Here is a 27288-nt window from a genome sequence, read left to right on the forward strand (position 1 = left end):
GTAATGCAAATAGGGAATTGCCTGCCTTGCGTTTCTCGAGATTAACCAATCAACGTAGGGCCATGCATGGTGGCCTTGCGTTGCTTTGTAAATCAGACCCAAGTATTGTGTTGCCCATGCGACACCGTGCATAATGCAAGAGTACCGCAATACAATAAAACAGCTACGCCTTAGTTATATTCTGGGCCACGTTATACGGCAGTAACTTTGCGGTATACAGTGGTACATAGCAATGACAAGCCATTATATTAATGAGTAATGGCTGTTTTTAAAGGCCACCATGTTGTTTTTACTACATTTTGGCTGTGTTCTGTATAAGGCCTCATATGTAGGTAAGTAGGTTTCACTGTAGTTTCCTATCTATTACCAATTTATTAAAGTGGTAATAGGAAGGGAAATGTATTTATATTTTTCTATACATTTTTAAATACATTTGCGAGTTCTGTGCTAGCACCTAGTAAATAACATATTTTTTATGATTTTTAAAAGTATTTCCGCCATATTCTGTACTTTTTTTTATTTTTATTTTTATTTTTACAGAATTAAATAAGATAGATACACTGCACTACATTATATTTGTGACGTCTAGTGTATTTGTTTTATTTCCAATTTTTAAGTTATTTATTTCTTTTTATTTTGTCAAGTACTGCATTAATTCCTAGTTAGTACAATGGTACTTTGTAACTTTTTAAAAAATATATAGAAAAGAATTATTTTTTCCTACCTATTAACATTTTACTAATGTGGTAATAAGTAGGGGAAAAAACTACTATTACCTATGTACAGGGCCCTAAGCCAAAACAATGCCAACGTGGCCTTAAAACAACATGGCTACCTTAGACTTTTTTAAAGACAGCCATTATCCAACCAGATAATGACCTGTCATCGCCATGTACTACAGTAGTTTCACAAAATGTCATGAAATTCCACGCCCACATATATCACCAAGTTTAAATGCCCTATAACTTAAAATTAACTTACCCTACTTACCTTCAGTACCCAAAAAGGATAATCTGTGCACCATACATTTGCCGGGACAAATCGCCACAAAACATTTCAGGCCTATAGCATTTTCTACATTTTGTTATGATGTACATTTTTGTGGTGAACCATTCAGGGAATGCAGAGATAAAAGGGGGGTCTCAATTGGATTGGAGTGGGGTGGATTCGGATGTATTGCACGATTATGTGTTAAAGCATAATTTAGGCAATTACACATAAGAAGCCCATGAGCTAAAACAAAACACGAGTGCAAACAAAGTGAGTAAAGAAGACTTGGCAAAATAAAAGAAAAAAGTTAACTATAGAAAAACAAACGTTGCAATTTTGTTTGTCCTATGGGAACGTCGTTGCACTCACATGACTTCTGTTTGCAGGGCTCTTGAAGTTAAAAAGAAATACCTCAGTCACATCAGGAGCAGCGGACAGGCACTAATTAAGTTAAATCAATCAGTGCTTGATCTCTGCTCCACAGATAGGAACCAAAATGATGCTAGGCTTGCAGTGACCAATTACGAGGCTGTAAAGAAGAGTGCCGTGCAAGTCAACAAATGGTGAGCAACGGGCAATGGCGAGGGCGAGAGTTATAGTTACCTTAGGGCACAATTTATAGTTACTTGAGGTAACTCTTAACTATAACAGGTGAATTTCTATGGTTTTGTACGTTTAAAATGTGAGCCTAACTATAACGTCCCTGTAAACTTTGTTTTTTTAAGTGAATTTCTATGGTTTTTTAATTCTATTTTCTAACTATAACTCCCCCGTAACCTTGGTTTTTGTCAGTGCATTTCAGTTTTTTTCAAACGTAAAGTAATTTTCGCTATTATACGTTAATCAAACCACCGCCGAAGGCGTGCATGACGGTGGTTGGCTGCAAGGCCTGGCCTGCAGCTGTGCACAGCCTTTGGCCTTGCGCAGTAGGAGTTGACCACAGGTCTGAGTGGCTCCCCTTCCTCGGCCGATCTCGGCCCCAGGGACCCAGTATCCCCGGGGCATGGCCTAAACATTTTATTTTGGGGGGTGAGGGGGAACTGTGTGGCCTCCCCCTCCCTAGGCCGATCTCGGCCACCGGGTCCCCATCCTCCAGGGCCCAGCCATGTTATCTGTGTACCCCCAGGGCACCCAGTCAAAATAGTTGGGGACCGAAAGCTGCCGCAGTCTCAGACAGCTGCCCGCCACCAGTGGGAGACAGCATTGTTGTCACAGAGAACATGCAGCTCTCTCTCTGTAAGAGCAATAGTTTCCACAGAGGAAACCTACACTTCCAGCAAGTGAGAGCTGTTTCACAGCTCTCATTTTCTGGAACCGAATGTTTGCTCTGACTTGGAGGGCGCTGTCAAAGGTCTTGCCAAGTCAGAGCAAACAGCTATGTTCCGGGGGTGGGCACCCCCCCTAGGGAGTAGCAGACACCAGGGCCATTAATGGCTCCACGAGGGGGACCGCGCGGCCTCTCTCCAACATTTCAATTAGCCCCAGGAAGGCGGTGGTCTCCAGGGCAGGGGGTCCGCAACGGGCACCCATCTTATTTATATTCGCCCCCAGGGAGGTGGTGGTCCAAGGGGTCCCTGGGGGCCGATTCCCCCCCACTCTCGCTTTCAATGTTATAACTGCCCTGGGGAGTTGGAAATCCCAGGGGCTTCAGTAAGCCCAGGAGGGGGGCCCTGTGCGCCCCACTCCTTATTTTTAACATGCCCCCAGGACCTGGCCTACACAGGGGCTTCATTTAAACAAGCACTTTTTTAAAAAACATTTTCTCTGGATCCACTGCGACTCAGCGAAAAATTTAAAAAAATGCTTTTTTTGCTCCAGGGGTGGAGACCCTCGGGACCCTACTCTGGCCCCTTTTCTTTTTTTTAATCTTTTTGTCTGGGACTCAGCTGAAGACGAGTCCCAAGATGGCTGCCAGCACTTCCTTGTTGAAGTGTTAGCAGCCAATCAGATCTCAGCACGAGATCAGGAGGGTTCGCGGAACCTTCACGTCCCTATAAATACAAATGTGTTGTTTCTTTAATTTCTGAAAAACTACTGAAAGGATTTACACCAAATAACAACAAGCATTTGCAATGCAATGGGTCTCGCATTTGCTCAAGTTAGAGCTATTAGCGTTGTAAACTCCTAACCTGAGTTTTCTTTCCACATAAATTGAAAATTAAAAGTAAAACAGTTTCACCTAAGCGAGCCGATTTAAAGCGACATGGCCGCCATGAGTATTATCATGAAGCGACACACAAACGGAAAAAGAAGTTCGCTCGCAGTCAAACTAATTGGCAAAAGTGCAATTAGCCATTTAACAGGGGCGATAGCCAAGGCAGTAACAAACCCTCCCAAGGAGGGACAAACATAAACCATTTACCAATGTCATCAAAGGATTTTTGAAGGGCAAGCCCACGAACGAGTAGTAGTAATGGGCGTGAGGTGGGCGTTGTTAAAAGCCTAGGTACATACCAACATGTCGGAAAAGCAGTGCCTGTGCACTGCTATGCTCGACCTAAAAAGGGAGCTTTTTGGACCCAGGACTACCTTTCTGCCAAACTTGGTGTAGTTCCGTCCAGTGGTTCGGGCGCTATTCCTTTTCAAAATCCCTATGGAAAAACACATGGGAAAAAGCGTTTTGGGATCCCCCCTATTTCTTGGCCTCCGTTTGACGGATCACCCCCAAAACATTCGAGACAGACACTGAAGTGAGCATTGTATTTTTGGGAAAATTTTGTGAAGATTCATCAAACTGCACCAAATTTATTAACAAAACAAAAATGCTTTTTCTATAGAAAGTGGTCCTAACTATAACTACCTAGCGACAACTGCCACTAGGTTAGATATATATATACATGTATATATTCACACAAAAAAATGTTCTTCTTCATTCATAACTCCACTTTAACATCTTTTTTTCAGTTAATTTCTATGTTTTTTAACCTAAAGTAATAGGTTATTCTATGTTTGCCATCAGACTCTGCGCCAGGCCCATTAATGCGCATGCCAAATGCTGTGTGCTCAACTCTTTGCCAAAGGCCGTGCACAACAGGAGGGAGGGGTGCCTCAGGGCCTGCACTCAAACCGCACAAGTTCGAAGGTAGGGTTGGGTTGTGGTTGCCTGACATTTGCCTGACATTTTTTTAAGCTTTTTTTTTTTGGGTCCCACAGGAGACTTGTGGGACTAGGACCACACCAGTTTAAAAAAAATAGTTTCCCTAAAACAGCTGAACAGAAATACACCGAATCACAAAAATCACACTTTGAGTAAAGATCTAGCTTTCTGCCAAATGTGGTGTAATTCTCAGTCGCCACATGACGAATCACCCTGGCACTTTCCAGGAAGGAACTGAGGTAGATGAACTTTTCTTTTGGGAATGTTTCGTGAAGATTCGTCAAACAATGCCAAAGCTATTATCAAAACAAAAAAGATGCCCATTCGAAGTAAACTCTGGCTCACAGTTGCTACCACCACTGTGTAATATATCCTCACGGTACATAGACGTGGAGTCAAGAATAGTAAGGAAAGTATCACTTGCTCCGTAACCATCTGTTGATTCATGTGTTCTGCATGTTCCTGCCTTCCATCTCGTGTTGGGCGCAGATGTTTGCAAGTTGTTTTTCTTCAAAGAAGTCTTTGGTCTTGAAATATCTTGTGACTCCTTCCTTACCCCAAAATGCACCAGGACAAGGATTCACCCTCAGATTGCTTTACCCCCAAAGGGTGAGAATTGTATGTACAGTGAAGTTAGAATATATTTATGTGCATTATGAATAACAGTAAATGTGAAAATAGACAATCTATCCTTGCTTGTGGGGCAGTGGGAGAGCACACATGAATTTACACAATAACATTTTTCATTTGTAGCATGTGTTACTGTAAATACATGTGGTCTGCAAAGACTGATAAGCATAGCTTTCTGTAAGTGGTGGCTAGCAATCGGATGATGAAGTTTATCAAAAAGGTTCCTAAGACAGTTTGGCCAACCAAAGTCTCTTGACAGGCTTTAATATTCACAGAGTTATACTTAGTAAATGTGCCTGGTGCTGAAAATGTAACGGCTTTACAGATGTCACCAGTTGGAATGTTACCCAAGAAGGCCTTAGTAGCTCCTTTTAGAAGCAGAATGTACCCTACAAAATGCATGCAGTGCACATGTATTTTTAGCACAGCACGTGTGAATACTCTTGATAACCCATCTGGCTTTGCCACCATTAGAAAATATGATTTCCCAGGTGAGGTTTCGCCAAAGTAACAAATAGTATAGCGAATGGAATTTGCCCTGTCCATGTAATACATTAATGTCCTTCTGACATTTCTGTAAAGCTCTTTCAGCCACTGACTCTGGGTGCGGGAAGAAAATGGGCAACTCTATTGTATGGTTTACATGAAAAGAGGAAACCACCTTTGGGAAAACCTTTGGGTTTGTTTATAACATTATTCTATGCCTGTGCATCTGAATGAAAGGTTCCTCCATTGTTAATGCATGCAACTCACTAACTCTTCAGTGAGGTAATGGACACAAGGAAAGACAACTTACCTGATTAAAAATGTAATTTCACTAGAGTAGAGTGGCTGGGGCTTGGGAAGTTCTTGAAGGAAGGATGCTTTTAGGGCCATCCATGAAGGTCTTAACCAGATTTAAAGAGGGACGGCTTTGCTCTGTTTTGTTTATAAGCTGATACTGCAGCTAAATGAAGATGAACTGAAGTGTCTTCTAATCCTGCCTTTTGAGGATGCAATAAGTAATAGACAATATCCTGACCTGATGCCTCAGGTGGTTCTGTGTGTTTTCCCTAGCAGAAATGGAAAAGTATTTTCCACCTGCCTGTATAAAGCCATGTGATGGGTTTGCGCACCTCAGGAAGGATTTGCACGCACTCCTGAAAAGTTAGATAACCATATTCTAAGACCTCAGGCGCCAGATGGCTAGTTAATTTCAGAAGGCATCCAATACCACAGTTGTATCACACAAGTTGGGACAACTAGAATGAGATCATGGATGTTTAGCTCATTTTCTTCTCTATATATGGGGCTGACCAATATGGAAGTATGTGAAGCAATTGGTGAATAGTTTTGGGGATGTTATGACAATGACTGGGAGAACTTTAAATTGGTAGTGTTGTCTTCTCACAGGTGTCAGTGATAGGCCTGATGAATAAGAATATGGATCTAGGTGTCGTAGAGGGAGATAATCGCCATAAGGTCTACTCTGCAGAGAAGCAGAATGACATCTTGCAGGGTGTTTTTTTAAGTGCTATAACAGGATATTCAAGTTCAGCTGTCTGAGGTTTAGGATGGGCAGCAGAGTTCTGTCCTTTTTAAGAATGAGCGAGTACAGTGAGTAAATGTTTTGGCCTTGGGGGTGAAGGGACACAGGCTCCATAGCACTTGTGGTGAAGAGCGCCTGGACTCCCTCCTTCAATTGTCCTAGGTGTAGTTAACTCATTGTGTGACAATGAGGTGGTAAGTTTGGTGGTGTGTTGAGGGACTCTAGGCAGTACCCCTGTTGTACTACTAACAGGACCCCCTTGTGTTATAGTATTTCCTTCCACTGCATAAGGAATAACCTTATTCTCCCCCCAACACATGCAATGTGATCTGGGGAAATGGTTGGCGAGTCACTGTTTGGGGGCAGAGGGGCCCTGTTGCGACCACCTCCACAATTGCCTTTGCCATTTCCAATTTAGCCACCTCTTCCATAGGCTTTGGATGATTTTGATTTTCTCGAGCATACTGTCCCCATCAACTGAGGTTTAATGAGGGGCTGTTGTACCTTTGGGATTTAATCCAGACACTCTAAGCCACATTGTGTAGCAGAGCATAATGCTGGCGTTTACTTCCCTGAAGGCAGCGTCAGCAGAACACAGGGTGCCTCGGTTGTTAACACTGGAGATTACTTTTCCATCTTCCACAAGTTCTTGGCCTCTTTTGAGATGTGCCTCTGTCAGGTGCTTGACCAACTCTTCCATCTCCTCTCAGTGGCATCTATCATAGCAAAAGAGCAGCCCAACAGATTTGGCAATTCTCCCCTGGGGAGCTGCCCCCACAACTACTCAAGTCCCTTATGCGTCAATCTTTTTGCTCACCTTATCTGGGGGAGGGGTATCCACAGTTGCATGGGTGCATGTTCTATTCTTGGCTGTGTGCACAACCAAGGAGTCTAGTGGGACATGTCCCCTGATGTACACTGGGTCAAGATGGCTTCTATTTCTTTTAACCCCTGGGCTGCCGACTCACACCCTGACTGAGTCCTTGAATTGTTCAGTACTGTGCCTGGTCATGCTTTTAATCATTGGTAGGTACTGAACAGATCTCTCTGTTTTGGAGAGTATTTCCACCAGAAAGTCATCAACCTCCTTGACACCATGAAGTTTTACTTTATGGTGGTCTGGCAGCTTTTGGGAAACAGCATGATATGCAGTGGTGTTGTGTGAAAGAGGGCTCTAATTCAGCACCGTCCTGCGGGGTGACATGGTACTCCTCTGATGGAGCATCCCCCTCTCCGGCTGAGGCTGTACATACAGGTCCTGCGTATCATAGGTACTACGTTGACATGAGTCTATGTTTGATTGGTATATCTGCTGAAATAGAGGAGGTGAAATTGGGGAATGGAGGAGATAAATGCTGTGGTGTTATACTGAGGTGTAATAGCTGCTGCACTGGGGATAGTAATAAACTATTGACTGTAATTATAAAGAAGTATATTTGGAAGGTCGGTGTAGGGAGACTGGGTTGTTGGCTGAGTGTACATTCATTCATGTACTCAACATGGGTCCTGGTGCAAAGGATGACTTTTCCTCTCAAGTGAGCTGGTCTGTTTTTGGATGCATGAAGCTCTTTGGCTGGCCCTCTGGCCCCTCTCAGGACCAAAGAGGGACTCATCCTACTGTGATTTCCCATGGGGGAATGCCCAGGAGAGGACACATGAGCGAGGCAGATTTAACTGTGTGTAAGGGAACTGGTCAGCACTCAAGGGTCATGGTACACAAAAGTGCCCCTGAAGCACAACAGGTGTTGTAAAGGGACTGTAGATGCTTGTGCAGATGTTTGTGCGCTTCTGTAATATGGATTGTGTGGAGCAAAAGATGTGCCAGAATGATAACAAAGAGGCATTCCCTTATTTGAATGAGACATGACCCCATGCACATTTGGAAATCTTGGTGGTGCACAGCGCATGAGTTGGCACACAGCAAGTGTATCCCCCAAGTGTGCCCGCTGACAGGGGCGAAGTGGGCTCCTTAGCACCCCCAGGCATCCCTCTGCAGTCTGCACTCGCCTGCATGTGGATCCCTCCCCTTGAAAGGGAGTCCGGGTCCTACAGCTGCGGTGAAAGGCAGACCAGAGGCTTCAAACAGCTGGTCCACCTTTCAGTAACACAATGTTCCCAATGCAGGCAGGGTTGTGGTCTCCACTGGAAACAGGGCACACTGAGCCATTAGAGGTGTGCCACAGCGAGGACCAGGGCACTGTGCCCTGTGTGTAATACAGAACCTTGTGGTGGGCGTCTGGGGAGAATTTAGGCCACCAACTTTAGTTGCCGACATAGAAATTGCCTCCTGTCCGCCTCATGGTCCGCCTGAGGGGCATTTTCTTTCATAAAAATTGTGTGACAATGTTCAATGTGTATTTTACTAGGGGTGTAGAAACATGGATTACACAACTATCTGTGTAAAATATAGACAATGGAATGGATAAAGGCCAAAAATAGATGGTACAGATATGCTTCAACAACACGTTTGTCTTTCTGTTTCTTCATATTTATTGTAGACCATCCTCCCCCAGTGAGTGGAATGTTTTAATAGCATTAAAGCCCTTCTGCCTCGGACTGTTCAGTGGTTAAAGGCCCTCGCCCTCGTTATAGCCCTGCGCAGCGGTCTATTAAGCTATATTATTCTAGAAAAAAGAACTGAAACTACTTATGTGCCTCTAGTACTACAAAGTCTGGTCCTCACCTCTCCACCTGAAGGGGGTTTGGGGCCTTCTGTGTGTCAGCAGCTAGCCAAGTCAACCCTGTTATCCATGTTGTGACATCATCCTCGCAGAAGGCTGAGAAGAACACAAGACACAAAGTTAGAGGCAATAAAAAGCATTTATGCACCAAACAAAGACCATTTTCCTTCATGACAACCTGTTTTTACATAAGATTTGCTGCCATTCTGTAGTTTTAACAAGCACTAATTGGAAGACATTGAAAAATCATCAAAAGACTGGAGGTGAGGGAGCTGCTTTCAGGGGCAGGTGGGCCTAAGATGCTCTACTCTTCCAGTCCTGCTAAAAGGGTCATATTGCCCGTAGATGATTTGCTGCTGATGAGATATAATGCTCAGGGGGGTCTGAGCCAAACTTGGCCCTTGAAGTGATGGAAAATTGAGTTTCTCTTCACAATGGCTTTTTCCATTTGCAAATTATGCAGTTAAACCTAACAGGCCTGAATCACAAATTGCACTTTTGATCGATTTTACACTTTCGAGTAAATTTGCTACTTTTCAGTATTCAACAACTTGCTCTTGTAGTAACTTATACTTCTGGTATAAGGGAGAAGCGATACACATGGCCGACCACTGGTATTGCAACACCCTTCTGTAGAAAATAATGAAGGTAGGGGCTTAAAATAGAAAATAATGTAACACTTAATTATTTTAAGTACATAAAATATACCTAAATATAATTTAATGTTAAAAATATCTAAAAGTAGAGCATATGTGTTATTTAATTATAAATAATATTTTGTAATATTATTTATATCTTGTATATAATATAACATTTATGACACTGGAGGTAGGGACTTAAAATAAAATCTCATAGGAAATAATGTTAAATTATCGAAAATAGTTAAATACCTAAAAAGATTTTACTGTTAAAAAATATATAATTAATTATATGTATATTTATAATTAAGCCCCAGGTCTCTGGATGAGGTCAAAGAGCAGCTGCTCTATCGGTTGGACTGTCCCTTCAGGAAACGGGCAGGACAGTCGGGCAGATGCTGTCCAGCAGGCACTTGCAGGGCAGGGCGCTGGGCCTGGGCCAATGGCAGGCCTGACGAGTTGGGACCCCCTCGACAGCAGTACAACCGTCCCCCACCAGACACAGCCCGTCAACTGAGTGAGGAAGAGTCACAGAGCTTAGCATGCTGTGGGCAGAAAGAGAGTCCCTCCCTCAAGTTCCCACCCTGACCCTGTCCAATCTTCCGAATTAGCCTAGGAGGCTCTTGGCTAGCTTTCGGATAAGGACCTGCTCCTGCAAGAGCAGTTGTTGAGCCGCCATCTGCAAAATCAAACTCTGTGGGATTGTCATGACGTCACAATGCTGATTGTGTCTGACAACCAGCTGTCTCGGTGGGAGCGGATTCTCTAATCAAACGGTGTTATTCTCACGCGTGATGCGTGAGAGCTGAGGTGACTGCAGCACACTTGTCAGCCCAACGCCACACACATAACAAACAGAATACACATAACATTGAACTTACGTCAAACATAACACAGCTAGGCTATATAGTTAGGTTTTATTGTGCACATTCCGAATCGCACAAATAACATCTACCAATACACATTAGATAGGACATTGTACACCCACTTAAAACAGCACAGATATGACATGTATAGTACTTACAAATTGCCCTCAAGTGCTGGAAATGGTGGGCCATATCATTTTTGGGCAAGAGTGTTTTGGGGACCCTCAGTGTTCTGTGGCAAGTCTGCTTGCAATGAACTCTTCTTCTGATTACAGACTTGGTGTCATTTTGAGAATTAGAAAGACAGGCTAGACCAGGGTCTCCAACCTTTTCTGTAATAAGAGCTACTTTTGTTCAATGAAAATCACCCTGAGCTACTATTAATAGTGTTTTACTAGTGACCACATCAGACAAGATTACCTTAGTGGTTACCCTATGTAAGCTTATCAGCAGCGATCACCTCAGTGCATCAGGAGGATTGCCACAAGTAATGTAAAAAAGTCTTTGTCAATTTAGAATCCCTTTACATCGATAATTCATATCAGTATTACGTCTGCCCATCGCCACATAATTTATCACTCAAATATCAAAATACATTTTGCCACTTCAAAAAATTTTCTCCAAACATCAGCTTATGAGTTCTGAAAATACATGCATTTTCATCTCAAATACACACATTGTATTTTCGGTATAGCTAAATTAATTCTAACAAGCAAACGTTTAAAATGTTGTTCTCTGGGATGAACACAGGAGAGCTACTTGCAAGAAGCTGGAGGGCTACCACAAGATTAGGAGCTACTCATGGGGGAAGCCTGGGCTAGACCGAGAGCCAGGGGTGGAAGCAGGGGGGAGCAGGGAATAGGGACACAGATGGACGGGGTTACAGGAACAGACAAACAGGGAATGAAGAGAAGGACAGGGACAAAAGTCTTGGAAAGGGAAAGACAGCAACAGGGAGAGAAAGAGGAAAAGACAGAAAGGAGGGGGGAAGGACAGAGACGGGGGGCAAGGACAGAGGGGGTGCAGGGGACAGGGACAAAGAGGGGTGAAAGAGGAAGGGGGGAGGGGGACATGGGACACAGCAACATAAACCGAGGTAGAAATAGAGGCAAAGAGAAGGGGGACAGGGACCTATGGAGAAACAGAGGCAGGTGGATCAACAGGGACAGACAGAGAGGGGCGGGATCAGCAGGAAGAGGACAGAGGGAGAGACTCCCTGAAATAGACAGGGACAGAAGGTGAGACAGTGGGAGAGGGGCAGAGTGTGAGGGGCAGAGAGAGGGGGGCAGAGAGTGACAGGGGCAGAAACAGGGGGAAGAACAGATAGAGGGACAAGGGCAGAGGCAGAGAGATAGGGAGGGAGCAGGAGAGAGAGATGGATTTGTTGCCTCTAACAATCATTTATCAGCATGAAGCCTCCCAAGAGCCATATGCTGTGCAATATTCTGCCATCCAGTGGCTGGGTCCAGAAACTATGCATAAAGGTATAAGGTTTTTCGTAGCCCGTAGAGGGTATTCTTAGAGCAGTCGAAATATTTGATAAACTCTATTGAACAGATGTACAATCAAGAAAAGATGCTGAGATGGGAACAAAACGTACTTAAGCAATTATTTTCATGTACCCACATTTAACCGCCGTCCACAAATGAAGGGTGCTGTCTCTTTAAATCAGTGAAGAGCGCGTGACTCTGGAGAGATGCAGCCACCAAGAGAAGTGCGTCCCTTAGCTGTAACAGGAGTTATGCGGCTTTACTCCTCTGGATACAGGCGAGCACCTCGCCTCCCTGCTGAAGGAGGACTGATGCAAATAACAAGGGGATCTGAAGATGGCACCTGCGTGATGCGCCATTGTGGGCTTCCCCTGGATGCCACGGGGAGGTCTGGTTGGCTCCGCCCAGGTTTGATGGCCACAAAAAACACTTTTACGATTTTGGAGTAATGCACAGTGTGTGAATCAAGAGGAGATTCACCCAGCCAAACCGAGAAAGGGACTGGGACAGAGGGATGGACAGGGGCAAAAGGGAGGGACAGAACATCAGCGGATGGTAACGGGCATCAGAGGGGACAGTGGTTGGAGAGGGAGGGGCAGAGGCAGGGACAAACAGAATACAGTAACAGACACACAAAAAGGGGAAACAACAGAAAGGGGGCAAGGGCAAAGGGAGAGAAAGAGCAGTGACAGAGGGAGGGAAAGGGTTGGAGGCAGAGGGGCAGAGACAGTGGAACTGAGGGACAAGAACACACGGGGACAGCAGAGGGACAGATACAGTGGAACTGAGGGACAAGAGCACACAGGGACAGAGACAGTGGAACTGAGAGACAAGAACACACAGGGCAAGCAGAGAGACAGAGACAGTGGAACTGAGGGACAAGAACACACGGTGCAGCAGAGGGACAGAGACAGTGGAACTGAGGGACAAGAACACACAGGGACAGCAGAGGGACAGAGACAGTGGAACTGAGGGACAAGAGCACACAGGGCAGCAGAGGGACAGAGTGGAACTGAGGGACAAGAACACACGGGGACAGCAGAGGGACAGAGACAGTGGAACTGAGGGACAAGAACACACGGGGACAGCAGAGGGACAGAGACAGTGGAATTGAGGGACAAGAACACACAGGGACAGCAGAGGGACAGAGACAGTGGAACTGAGAGACAAGAACACACAGGGCAAGCAGAGAGACAGAGACAGTGGAACTGAGGGACAAGAACACACGGTGCAGCAGAGGGACAGAGACAGTGGAACTGAGGGACAAGAACACACAGGGACAGCAGAGGGACAGAGACAGTGGAACTGAGGGACAAGAGCACACAGGGCAGCAGAGGGACAGAGTGGAACTGAGGGACAAGAACACACGGGGACAGCAGAGGGACAGAGACAGTGGAACTGAGGGACACGGACACACGGGGCAGCAGAGGGACAGAGACAGTGGAACTGAGGGACAAGAACACACGGGGACAGCAGAGGGACAGAGACAGTGGAACTGAGGGACAAGAACACACGGGGACAGCAGGGGGACAGACACGGTGGAACTGAGGGACAAGAACACACGGGGCAGCAGAGGGACAGACACGGTGGAACTGAGGGACAAGAACACACGGGGCAGCAGAGAGACAGACACGGTGGAACTGAGGGACACGGACACACAGGGACAGCAGAGGGACAGAGACAGTGGAACTGAGGGACAAGAACACACGGGGCAGCAGAGGGACAGAGACAGTGGAACTGAGGGACAAGAACACACGGGGACAGCAGAGGGACAGAGACAGTGGAACTGAGGGACAAGAACACACGGGGACAGCAGGGGGACAGAGACAGTGGAACTGAGGGACAAGAACACACGGGGACAGCAGAGGGACAGAGACACTGGAACTGAGGGACAAGAACACACGGGGCAGCAGAGGGACAGAGACAGTGGAACTGAGGGACACGGACACACAGGGACAGCAGAGGGACAGAGACACTGGAACTGAGGGACAAGAACACACGGGGCAGCAGAGGGACAGACACAGTGGAACTGAGGGACAAGAACACACGGGGGACAGCAGAGGGACAGAGACAGTGGAACTGAGGGACAAGAACACACGGGACAGCAGAGGGACAGAGACAGTGGAACTGAGGGACAAGAACACACAGGTCATCAGAGGGACAGAGACAGTGGAACTGAGGGACAAGAACACACGGGACAGCAGAGGGACAGTGGAACTGAGGGACAAGAACACACGGGACAGCAGAGGGACAGAGACAGTGGAACTGAGGGACAAGAACACACAGAGCAGCAGAGGGACAGACACAGTGGAACTGAGGGACAAGAACACACGGGGACAGCAGAGGGACAGAGACAGTGGAACTGAGGGACAAGAACACACGGGGACAGCAGAGGGACAGATACAGTGGAACTGAGGGACAGAGACACACGGGGACAGCAGAGGGACAGAGACAGTGGAACTGAGGGACAAGAACACACAGGGCAGCAGAGGGACAGAGACAGTGGAACTGAGGGACAAGAACACATGGGGCAGCAGAGGGACAGAGTGGAACTGAGGGACAAGAACACACGGGGACAGCAGAGGGACAGAGACAGTGAAACTGAGGGACAAGAACACGGTGACAGCAGAGGGACAGAGACAGTGGAACTGAGGGACAAGAACACACGGGGCAGCAGAGGGACAGAGACAGTGGAACTGAGGGACAAGAACACACGGGGACAGCAGAGGGACAGAGACAGTGGAACTGATGGACAAGAACACACGGTGACAGCAGAGGGACAGAGACAGTGGAACTGAGGGACAAGAACACACGTGGGAAGCAGAGGGACAGAGACAGTTGAACTGAGGGACAAGAACACACGGGGACAGCAGAGGGACAGAGACAGTGGAACTGATAGACAAGAACACACGGGGACAGCAGAGGGACAGAGACAGTGAAACTGAGGGACACGGACACACAGGGACAGCAGAGGGACAGAGAGCTGGATGGTAAAGATGGAGAAACATGGACAGGCACAGAGAGAAAGTGACAGAGGGAGAGAGACAGAGATGGAGGGACATCAACAGAGAGAGAAAGACAGAGGGAGCGGGAGAAAGACAGGGAGAGGGAAAGAGAGAAAGGGATCGGGATAGAGAAGGGCAGGGACAGAACGAGGGGCAGAGACAGATTGTGGGAAGAGGGCTAGGGGCATACAGACGGATCAACAGGGACCGAGGGAGGGCAGAGAGAGGGACAGGGTCAACGAAAGGGGCAGGCATGTTTAAAAACATGACATTTAACAATATAATACTGTGTCCAACACAAGGGTTGAGTACATAATGCAAGTCACTATACCTAAAGGTCAGGCAAAATTGGAGATTTTCGAGGCTTGATATATTTGAACACACATCACAAACCATCCTAACGTAAATCCAATACACCCGAAATATGCTTTTAATCCACTATTAAGGCACTCACGGACACAGCTGCATTTCAGAGATGTACAACTGCTCGGCAATCAGAATATCTACCAGTCTCAGATGGTGTAATTCATTTGCTACAGTCTTCCAGTCTATCTTATCAGTCATTAAGAACAACTTGACACATTCAACTAACAAAGCAGCATACCCGTGCACCCTACTGAAGACACATCTACCCGTGCACACTACTGAAGACACATCTACCCGTGCACACTACTGAAGACACATCTACCCGTGCACACTACTGATGACACATGACACATCTACCCGTGCACACTACTGAAGACACATCTACCCGTGCACACTACTGATGACACATCCACCCGTGCACACTACTGATGACACATCTACACGTGCACACTACTGAAGATACATCCACCCGTGCACACTACTGATGACACATCCACCCGTGCACACTACTGATGACAAATCTACCCGTGCACACTAATGAAGACACATCTACCCGTGCACACTACTGAAGACACATCCACCCGTGCACACTACTGATGACACATCCACCCGTGCACAATACTGATGACACATCTACACGTGCACACTACTGAAGACACATCCACCCGTGCACACTACTGATGACACATCCACCCGTGCACACTACTGATGACACATCTGCCCGTGCACACTACCGATGACACATCTGCCCGTGCACACTACCGATGACACATCTGCCCGTGCACACTACCGATTACACATCTACCCGTGCACACTACTGATGACACAACTACCCGTGCACACTACCGATGACACATCTACCCGTGCACACTACCGATGACACATCTACCCGTGCACACTACTGAAGACACATCTACCTGCCTGGCAGATCTAGTGCTAACTGTATACTCCACCCCCCTCTGCCCGTGTCCTCCTATCTCCAGCTTGCCTCACACACAGTGGCAAGAGTTTCTTTCCAACATTTTCGTGAGGACGCAAGACCACGTTTGGCCTGCTGTTAGGTTTCTTCTTGGGGCTCTCTTCTGAGGGTGTGGGGATCAGCCGAGGAGAGCCCTGGTGTGATCTTTGTTGGAGGCAGGAGAAAGAGGATGAGAGGGTCTGAGTTGGCAACCTTGTGGATGCGGGGGGCTGGTGGTAGAGGACATACTCTACTGGTGGTGTATGTGGGGTTTGGCCTATGGAGATGAGTGCAGCTGGGGCGCTGTGGTGTGGCTGGTGGGGGCAGTATAGTCCCTGTAGGTAGGGAGGTGGGAGATCCTAACATTCTGCTACATTGGTATGTCGCCAGCATGCCCTGGCAACCTGACCTCGCCCCGAGTAAATGAGAGATGCTGGTGGTATGATGCATGGTCCCACGTTGGCCCTTTAGTGGCATGCGCAGCATCCAACATAAGTGCCTACATGTATGTCCACACCACTGCATTTTCCCTGCATGTTGAGTTACAAACCTATAAGAGGTGACGTCAGGGGTTACTTAAGGGGCTGAGGATCCTTCAAAATCTTATGATTGCAGCAGGAGCTAGCAGGTTATCAGGAAAGAGAGGGAGGGTCCAGAGGGGGTCGGTTTATGGAGTGGAGAGCACATTTGCTTCGCAGGGATGAAAGTGGTAGACTGTTCTCGGTTTTGTGGTAAAAGTGTCCGCCAGCTCTGCGGGGGTGATGGAAGGGGTGGTTGGGCTAACATTTGTAGGGGAAGTTATCAAGTAGGAAGTTGAGGAGGTGTGGAAAGAATAACAGACTGCGGTTCATGTGGGGCAAAATCTGGTCACTAACCTCCCACCCCATCACTGTAATGGTTGAGAGCATCCATAACCCCAACATTTTGAGAAGGTGAAGGGACTACACGCAGTATCCACTTATCACCAGTGCTCGGTCCTCTCACACCCACATTTGTCCATTACCGGAGGGAGACATTTGGTAGGAATACAGTACTTGCTGAGATTTGAAGGGATGATCTGATTTCACAGGATCAAAAAGTAGAAGCACAGGGCCTGCATTTGACATTGAATTCTCCTTGTTGTCTATCCTAGGCCTTTAGAGCTTGGTAAAAATGGAGTATGTGATGGAACAGGCCAGGGTAGGAATGTTATGCAGAAGGAGTCAATGTCTCTGAAAAGGACTTTTCCACGCACTTGAAGGTTCTTAACTTACGCTCCTCGGTCCACCATCAGCATACAGTTTCGGCCATGCCAATGCTCAATACCATATGGGCTTAATGCACTGGCCATCCTAGTCATGGTAACCTCAGAAGCAGGTCCCATCTGATGGTGCCATTTTTCTGAGGTTAGATGGCACTCACAGAGAACTAGATGACCGCTGTCACACAGCGCTCCTCAAAATCCAGGAAAACATTGATGAAACCCCCTTGTGCCCATCTACTCTAATCCCCCAACCACATGGCTAGTGAGCTTTCCTTTTTGTCTTCTTTTCTCTGATTCTTCCTCATGCAGCTTGGCCGCAGGTGGACTTTTTATGCCACATTTTCGACATATTGGATCTGTATCCCTACCGCTCTAGCCTCCTCAATTCCTGCCTTTATTCCCTGCTACCTCTGAATCCACTCCCACCCTCTGCCTACCAAACTGAACTCAGAGTTCTCTCCCAATGCCCTACCTTGCCATTTAATTCTCTCCCCTTTCTACCTCTCTAATGCCTTTTCATCACTCTGTAATCTCACCAAGACATGACCCTGACGTTTTCACCCTCCCATGTATTTATTCGCTCATCAAACTGACTTAAACCCTATTAGGCTTCCTCACCAACCACTGCCTGGGGGTGTAATTCCCCCATTTGGGCCTTAACCCCTGACATTTGACCTCATGCCTTGCCACTTCCAAGTGCCTCACAGCTCCTAGGCCCTTGGGTCTGCCCCTTCTCTCTCTTCTTGCCCTTCCATCATTTTCCCATCCCCGTGCGCTCTCCATCTTGGCCACTGCAGCCCTCTCCTTTCTCTCCTGCCCACACCCTCCACTCCTTCCGCCTACAGAGTTACTTGAAGGTCCTGTTGTCTTACCTACGGCTTGCGCCGCCCATCACTGCTACCCCTTGCTTATGAGATCTGTGTCTGGAACAGTGAATGTCTTCTCTCATCTCGATCCTCGAGGATCCCCACTTGATCCCCTCTGTAACGAGGGGGAACTAATTGTAGCCTAACATCTGCCTGCTGCTTGCATGGCTTGACCAGCAATAATGCAGCTCACCCGAGGAGGAGAGTTTAATGAGACCTTGCAACAGAGGACAAGACCATGATGTGATATCCAAACAGCCCCATCACCTGCCCTTCTCACAAGAACTCTGTCAATATTTATTAATACTTTATCTTAACATCTCTCAGAATCCACATCTCATTCATGTGAAAATACTTACTTGTTTCACATCCCATCCTTAATGCATTACTGAATTAACTGAGTACAGTTTTGCAAGGTTGTTTTGAAAACCTGCCCTCCACTGTTCTCTACTGCTTGCCTTACTTTGTTTCTCTTACTTAGGACAACCCAACTAGCACGAGGCCTCCCTTGACTGCTGCAGTCCCTTTAAAGGGAGACCTTGCAGCGACTGCTGCAAACAGAAAATGTATTTCACAAAGTCCTTTTACAATACCGGTCATGAACAATTTTTTGCAGAGGCTAAAGAATCTGCACTTCCTGGTTGCAGAACTATCTCCACATTGGGAACTAAATTTGACTTTGATTAAGTCAATAGTGCCTCCATTTGAGCCTACGCATAAGGAGTCTCTGCAAGTCATGTCATGGAAAGCAGAATTCCGAGTGGCTGCCACGTCAGCGCGTAGAGTTGGAGAGATTCAAGTGCTAGAATTGTTTTTTTTGGTAGGCCCTCACCACTCTAGTAGCGGCATGCTTCATCACTGGGTCTCATCCAGGTCCCCAAAACCCAAGATGAGCTTGACCATATTTCAGGGAGCACTTTGAATATTTATTTCAGCCAGGGGCACCTAACAAGACACCAATACCTCACACCAACCACTATATCCCTGTAACCGGCTGTTTGAGTAGGATTTAAACAAAACAAGCTTCCAAATCAGGGGTAGGGATATTATGCTCCTCTTACCCTAACCACAAGCCAACATTTTTCAACCCTTCATCTACGGTCACTAAGGTCCGAGCTTTCATCACGACATAACAAACACACCGCCCCTGATTTATAACCACACCATACAGACCATGTGCTGCTCTCATGCATGCAAGGTCACGTATGACGGTCCTCTAAATAGCCGTAATAGGTCTTCATTACCTATTGGGGAATCCTACACAGCCACATGGGAGGAGGGGGAGCATGCCTCTGTGGACATATTCATCAAGGGTAACATGCTGCCCCTTAACCTACCTGGACGTCCCGCTAACACAGAAGCATGCCACTACTAGACTGGGTGAGGCCCCCCCATGAGAAAAAAAAAATTATTTCTTGTTTCATTGTTGGCGGGGTGTCTTTTGTAAGGTGAATCTGCAGGCACGGCAGGGATACCCTTATGTGATATTCAGCTTAAATAGGGAAAGCGTATCCCCCTTCCTATATATTGAAGTTCTTTCTTCCCTTCCAGGAGTAGGACCCTGCCTCAGGGTTTCTGGTTTAGAAGAGATTCAAGTGCTGCCAGCTAATGAAGCTTGTACCTTTTTCCAAATAGGATAGGGATGAGAACGCCACATTCTTTCCTGCCCAAAGTATTTTTTGAGTTTGAATGTAAATCCATTTTTTTTAAAGGTTTATCCTTAGTAGTCCTACTGCTGCACTAGTGGGTTCTTTTCATACCCTAGATAAAAGAAAACCCTGGGGTTTTATTTAGGCCACACAAAATAATTCGAGAAGATCTATACAAATCTGTCATGAAAGAGTTCACTAACTAGAGACAAAACAACTACTGCTGCCTGGTTAAGAAATAAGCCAGTAAGCGACATCTGTAGGACAGCTACGTGGAAGTCTTTTCAAACTTTTGCAGAGCACTAGTTTCTAGCTTAAGATTTTAAACCAAACAACATGACAGCCAAGAAGCTCTGACAGCAGACGAGCATTTGGTTAATGCTAATCTAATGTGAGTTCATTGTGTGTTTTACCATCAGTGTCATACAGTGTTTTAGTAATCTATTCTACATTTTATGACGATTACTGGAGATCCTACAATACAGAAACAGACATTGCTAGTAATCCTAGTTCTGCATCATAGGTACCTTCATTAAAGGCACAAACACACTGCCCCCCTCTCTGCTAATCATCACTGCGATGGTAACATTTGGTACATTTTTCCAGCAATCCCATAGATGCAAACAAGGCTTTGCAGAAACTGCCAGTAACAAGGTGTGGTGGAATGTAGAAGTTGCTGCCTCCTTAAAGGAGCAATTTCTATTTTTCACTTCCATGAGGACATAGTGCTTATATTGATCCATTTCCTTCACCCTTCCATGTTTTGTTCCGTTAGTAAAGCAGCTAGATTAGAATTAAGGCTGCAAACTTGTCTTATGTATATTGCTCTGTTGATTGGATGCATAAACATGGGATTCAAAGCACAAAATGGATGGGTAGATCCAATGTATTGATATATTTGCTTGTCTAGGCAGAAATCATCTGGTTTAAGTAGGAAATTAATTGAGTCAAGAACCTGTAGATTCCAAGCCTCATTTAGAGGTTGGGAGCTACTGCGTTTCAGATGGCGGGGCCTAAACTGCCTCCATCCTGGGTAATCCTTGCCCTGACAGCCTAACACAAACTTTTCCTGCCCGGTCGGCCATGTGAAGTATGGGAGGCCCATTCAGGAAAAAAAAAACACAAATGAGCAGGGATAAAACTCCCTATGCATTAGGTACATTGATTTTCTTTCTGCTTCAACTTGAGACTGAGACACGCATAAGAATGGACAGTGGGGTGCATCAACATGTTGGCCCGCTCGACATTTAGCAATGCCGAAAGTGCATTCACCACGTACACTTTACAAACAGAGATACCCCCCAGGCAGTCTCTGTGCACAAGGTGGGTGGGAGTCCGCCAAGCAGTGTATGTGACGTGCACCACCGACCCGCATGCCCCCACCAGTCTCAAAATGAAATCCAAAATTGAATAAAGCATCTATCTGCCATATACAAGAAGGAAAAGATACTTGCATGTGCTTGCAGTATTTGATCATGGGGGTGTTCTAAATCCATAAACATGAGAATATCTAAAGTGATGTAGAGGATCCTAGAAAATTATTTTACAAGTTATATTTTTTTAATTTTGAAAAATAAATTTAAACAAAGAAAATATATAAGAGGCAACATTTGTTATCTTTTTGGTCTTTTCATTTAACAAAAATCCCTCCCATTAACCAAACGTCGTCATAAAGCACAGTCGATTGAAAACACCACAGTATACACTATTTCAAAACTGAAAGACAAAAATATAAACAGATCATGTCATTATGCTGTACACAGAATAAGAACTTTAAGAATGTCGGGGCTCTGTCATGTCCTCAGGGGTTAGTCGGGCAGTTTGTTGAAGGCCAACTAGAGAGAGGCTATAAATTGATCCAGGACCCCTATAGGCCCGGACAGGGCTGGTCTGCGCACTTAGGGTTTCCCAATTGCTGGCGTTAGTATCCTCTAGTTTGGCCTGTCCCTCCATGATGCAAGCCTCTTTAGTGAAAACAAGCATTTGCAATGGAACCGGTCTTGCATTTGTGAAGGTTAGACCTCTTGACCTTGAAAATGGCATTTTTTAAAACTTTTTTGTGTGGAGTGATGATATTTATATAGCGCTATTGCCATTTGTATGACCTTGCGGCACTGGAGAACCAGAAAATGGGAAATAGGTCACAAGATAGGGGAGACCAGAGTAATATGCTGGCTGAGAAAAAAAATAAGCAACAACAGCCTGAAAAAGGCAAACACTCATAAAGAATGCAAGATTAAGTAAACCCTGTGAAATTTAAGCAGGAAGAACATGGTTACGTTAATGCGTTTACACTTTTAATATGCTGGCTGATAAAAAAACTGCAAAATGTAGTGTTCTAATGTGCACGAAGCATGTAAAGGGTGCAGTACCACAGGCTGTCACTAGGGGTCCCTTGTCACCTCTTCTGGCCACATAAGGTCCTGGACTCTGCAATCCTGAATTCAACACATCCCCAATCACTTTGGGGCTCCGTGCTAAAAAAGAATCACAGCGCCTGTTTGAGAAATGTTTTACACTGTGCATTCAGGTTATGAGGGAGGGGAGACAAGAGTATTTACTCTAGTTGTGTTCTTCCTTTCAGCGTGTTGAGCGTGGACCCTTAGGTGAACATGTATGACAATGCTGTTGCACCTAAATTTTTACCAAATATCCACCCTCCTATTCAATTCCTTCACTGCAGTGTGAAGTGTTCCCTAATGTGGGAGAGTGAAATCCAGCACAAAAAAATCTCAGAGAGACCCCCTCAGCACAATGCCAACCTGGTCGATTTCTCTTTAAGTAATGGAGCGTGCTCCTCTTCTGCCCGCCTCCAGGCATTCCTAACAAATTAATTCTGCCTAATGTTCTTCAAAAACATTTTCCAGTCCCTAGTAAGGCAACAGACAGGAAATCCCAGATAGAACTGTAGGCAGAGGGATAGAAGTGTGGCTATTCTGACGTATTCTGGTTACGTTAACGCTTTTACACTTATAATATGCTGGCTGATAAAAAAACTGCAACATTTACTGATCTAAGGTGCACGAATCAGGGAAAGGGTGCAGTACCACAGGCTGTCTCTAGGTGTCCCTTGGGACCACTTTTGGCCACATAAGGTAATGCACCCTGCGATTTTGAATTTAACACATCCCCAATGACTTTTGGATGCCGCACTAAAAGATGAAGCACGGCGCCCATTTCAAGAAAGGTTTTACGGCGCGCATTCAGGTTATGAGGGAGAGGAGACAAGAGTAATATGGTGGCTGAAAAAAAATAAGCAACAACATCCTAGAAAAAGCAAACACTCATAGAGAATATAAGATTAAGTAAAGAATGTGAAATGTAAGCCGGAAAAACATGGTTACGTTAGCTGAGAGCAAGAATGCTCCACAAATGAAAAGGCAAGCTTTGCCGAACGCGAGCAGGAAACCAAGGAAAAAAAAGTCCCCCAAAGAACGGATAAACACAAAAAAGCGTAATTATACAGTAGATAGTCCCTGCTCCCAAAAATAACAAGCATTTGCAATGCAATAGGTCTCACGTTTGCTCTAGTTAGAGCTATTAGCGTTGTAAGCTCCTAACCAGACTTTTCTTGCCACATAAACTGAAAATGAAAAGATAAACAGTTTCTCATAAGCGAGCCGACGACCGCCATGAGCTCAAAGTAAACACACAAAAGGAAACAGAAGTTCGCTTGCAGTGAAAAGTATCGGCAAAAGTGCAATTATCGATGTTACCAGCAAAAGTGCAAATATTCATGTAACCGGCAAAAATGCAATTATCTATGTAAAAGAATCAATGTCGTGCAAAGTGTGCGACTACTGCCAAGCAAGATCACGCTGCCTGTGAAACAAAGAGAAAAAGCAGTCCAGAAACCATACGGAAAACATGGAGCCTCGTATGTTTTCAGTAGTTGGCCAGTGTGCTCAAGGAGGTCTAAACACCGGAAAAGGCATGACGTATGCATGCCTTTCACTAATCAAATCAAGCGAATTTTAAAAGGCAAGCCCATGAGCCAAACAAACTGATGGCCGTGGTTACAAGCCCGTAGAGAGATAACAACAGGGACAGAGTGCTTTGCGCGCTCGACCCTAAAAAGGAGGGACAAAGGGGCATGACTGACCGCTAGCAAGCAAGGATTTTTAATTGACACTGAAACGAACAAATGAAATGGCTTTAAGCCCACATAAGTATACTAAAAATATACAAGAGGTCGTACACTTACACTCGACCTAAATACTGTCACAGTGGGGGCAGGTCTGCCATGCCAGGGCAGCTTGGAGGACCTGCCTGCACCTTTGTTTTTCCAAAGATACACAATCAGTAGAAGTCCATCTTAGGGGAGGAACTAATGCACCTAACATGCAGGAAGTTTTCTTGTAGTGCATTGGGAACACTAAGCACCTTTCCTGTCAGGGAAAAAGCTGAAAGACACGGCATTGAGGTAAGAGCCTTAATGGTGCAGCATTTCCGAAGTCATGTCCACTAGTGGTAGGACCGTAGAGAGAGTTTTTCCTGACAGCTGAGCCGGCAGCATCCCTGCTTATGGAAACACAGCCATCTCAGCTATCAGCTTTTATCGATTGTCTCTTTATGGCATAGATCCAAAATGAGGTTCCCAATAAGAAAGAAACCATTCTGCCCTTAATAGTAAATCCCATTAGCATTAGGACCAAACTAGAACTAAGCCTTCTGCATGGACTACTTTGGTCTTGAGTTTATGATGTCCAAATTGCAAAATTCACCATATACTGCAGGAGGCCAAAACCTCCTACCAGTGGTTAATCACAACATGTGATGTGGACAGAGAACAAAATTAAGACATGCATATGCACTGATGTTCAGGAGGTGCATCAAAGGTATCACTTGGTAAGAAGACATCGACCAACATGCTAAATTGAATAGCGCATTTGGAGTAACCCAATGGAAGGCTTAGCACTGCCAGTCTTGGGCTAAACTAACACTGGAATATATCTGTGTTAGGTGCAGGGGTCTGATGGGTCCTTGTGTTGGCAACAACTTAATATGGTTGTAATGAAACATAAGGTTTTAGCTCTAGGCACAGTGAAACTGCTGACTTTGCAGAGTGCTGTCAACTCCCCACTACAGATTTCTTGCTCTTCCTTCTTTGTTCTCCCCAAATACAGTTTAACTATTTCCCCACATTTTACACAATATTCAATCAGGCACATTTACATCAGCGCCAATATGCAACTGGATTGGCTCATGTTTTCAAAGAGTCAACGTTTCTGCCCAAAGAAATAACAAAGAGAACAATGATGATCACAAAAACCCTCCTTCCATACATACCGGCCTCATCTATTACACTGACCTGCAACGCTGAGCGTCTTGAGTCGGAAGTCCACTCCATAGAGTACAATGAAGCACAATGAGCCATCAAGCTTTCGGGCATCTTCTGGATAGCGCTCAAAATCACGCGAGTTCTTCCCTGCGCGGACCTCCTTGATCTCTCGAATGTCAACTGTGGGGGGAAAATAACAAGGGTCAAAGTCCTAGCAATGTGCTCATATAATAATAGGTACCATAGTCTGATATTAGAGTTCCACATGTGCCTAGTGGGAATGAAACCACAATATAATTCTATAACAATATTGTGACCTAAATATCGACTACCAAAATATTGTGAAAGCATACATAGGTAGGAACTAGTTTATTATACTTAACATCTGTGTACCTTGATAATATATAACTTCAAAGTATGTGTATATGGAACTAAGAATAATAACTCTATATATATTAATAATTATCTTCATGATATTTTGGTTGTCGATATTATGGCAACAAGTTTATCGGAGGAAGATCTCACTATAGGCAAACAAAGGCTAGAGCCAGACAAGATTTTCAGATATCCAAACAGTAAGCTAATGATTCCCTTTTGGATCTAGTATATATACATGTATCTTATGTTGAGAATGAACATTTGGCATGGATCCAAACTTCGTAGACCAGCTTTGGAGACACCTACTTAAGATGGGTCCATACAGCTGTTAAAGATATTCTACACTACACAAAATGGATTGCAATTAAAAAAAATTATATGAAAAGGGTTTTAGTTTGAGCGAGCACATGACTGTGGAAGCTTGCCAAATATATCACTTTGTGTTAAGGAAAATGGCACCACTCTGAAACTTAATAATTTGGAATTGAAGTTGACATCTCTGATCTGATTATAGTTAGATGAAACACTGTGTAGGCATGTGTTCCTCATAACTAAAACATTGATGCTCATAATCTGCTGTGGTTGGAATGGGCCCAGCTGGAGAAAATGTGGTCTAAGCTGGTGCTGGCAGGGAATTAAAGTGTGAAATATAATGATGTATTCATTCTGGGCAAAAAAAAAATGATGGTTGGATAATTGAATGTTTATTGTACATGGTTTGCATATTTCTAAAATAAAAGCAATACGTAAAATGAGTCGAAGTTCCCGTTCCAAAATCACAGTAAGATCAACTCAATTTACCAGTATTTGACACAAAGGATGAACGTTATGGATAGCAAGCTTTGTGCATTGTATATTGTAAACTTGGTGTTGCTATTGATAAGGTTTATACTGAAACATAAAGCACCCCAATTAAACTAATTTGGGCACTACATCCAGTCTTTGTTTTGCGCCTGTGAAGGTTTTATTTAGTTAGAACATGAAGGCCAGGGCACACCCAAAGTAAAACTTCATATGGTAGATCCAAGTGGAGTTTCAAGAATTGAATAGAAGTCCGGCAAGTAGGTGATACTGGATATTTATTACAGGTGAGTAAAAGCGGTCAAAGTTCCAATCAAATGACCACATACAGTACAAATCCAAACAGCAAGAACAGCCGACACGTGTTTCGCCTTCAAGACTTTGTCAAGGCTGTGAAATAAATGAACATGTATACCCAAATATGAGATGAAATATGAATACATAAGTAATAAACATCAAAGTCAATTATAAATAAAGAAAAAAGGTGGGGGTGAAATGAGGAGACCCAACCAATTATAACCCATGTGGTAGAGTTGTAACCCGAGGGATGCGCACCAAAAGTGAAACAACATGCCCAGACTAAAGGTGCACTGAGTATAAGGGATACTCACACACATTAAGAAGACAGTAGTGGGCAAAGAAGGCATAGTAACCAGGAATAATGTAGTATATTACTGAATACATGCATGTAAGCCTCCAATCTCAGTGCAACATGCCTGTTAAGAGAAAGTGAGATTGGAAGTTAGCCAGACAATGTCCCAAAAAGAAATAATATTCTTTCTGTTTTGGAATTGAGAAAGAAGGAGACATAGGTGAATGAG

General features: G+C 45.0%; 1 protein-coding gene across 2 annotated transcripts in view; it reads right to left on the reverse strand.

Annotated features, from left to right (window-relative positions):
- Nucleotides 1–27288, reverse strand: part of LOC138282889 (1-phosphatidylinositol 4,5-bisphosphate phosphodiesterase gamma-1-like) — a 576794-nt gene that overhangs the window by 367596 nt on the left and 181910 nt on the right. For both annotated transcript variants that reach the window (XM_069220895.1, XM_069220894.1), the window contains exons 3-4: nt 25319–25468; nt 8929–9022 (exon numbers count right to left, since the gene is read on the reverse strand). In XM_069220895.1, coding sequence (XP_069076996.1) covers nt 8929–9022; nt 25319–25468 — 244 coding nt within the window. The remainder of the gene's footprint in view (nt 1–8928; nt 9023–25318; nt 25469–27288) is intronic.

This window comes from Pleurodeles waltl, chromosome 2_2 (assembly GCF_031143425.1).
Source record: "Pleurodeles waltl isolate 20211129_DDA chromosome 2_2, aPleWal1.hap1.20221129, whole genome shotgun sequence".
Classification (NCBI taxonomy): Eukaryota; Metazoa; Chordata; class Amphibia; order Caudata; family Salamandridae; genus Pleurodeles; species Pleurodeles waltl.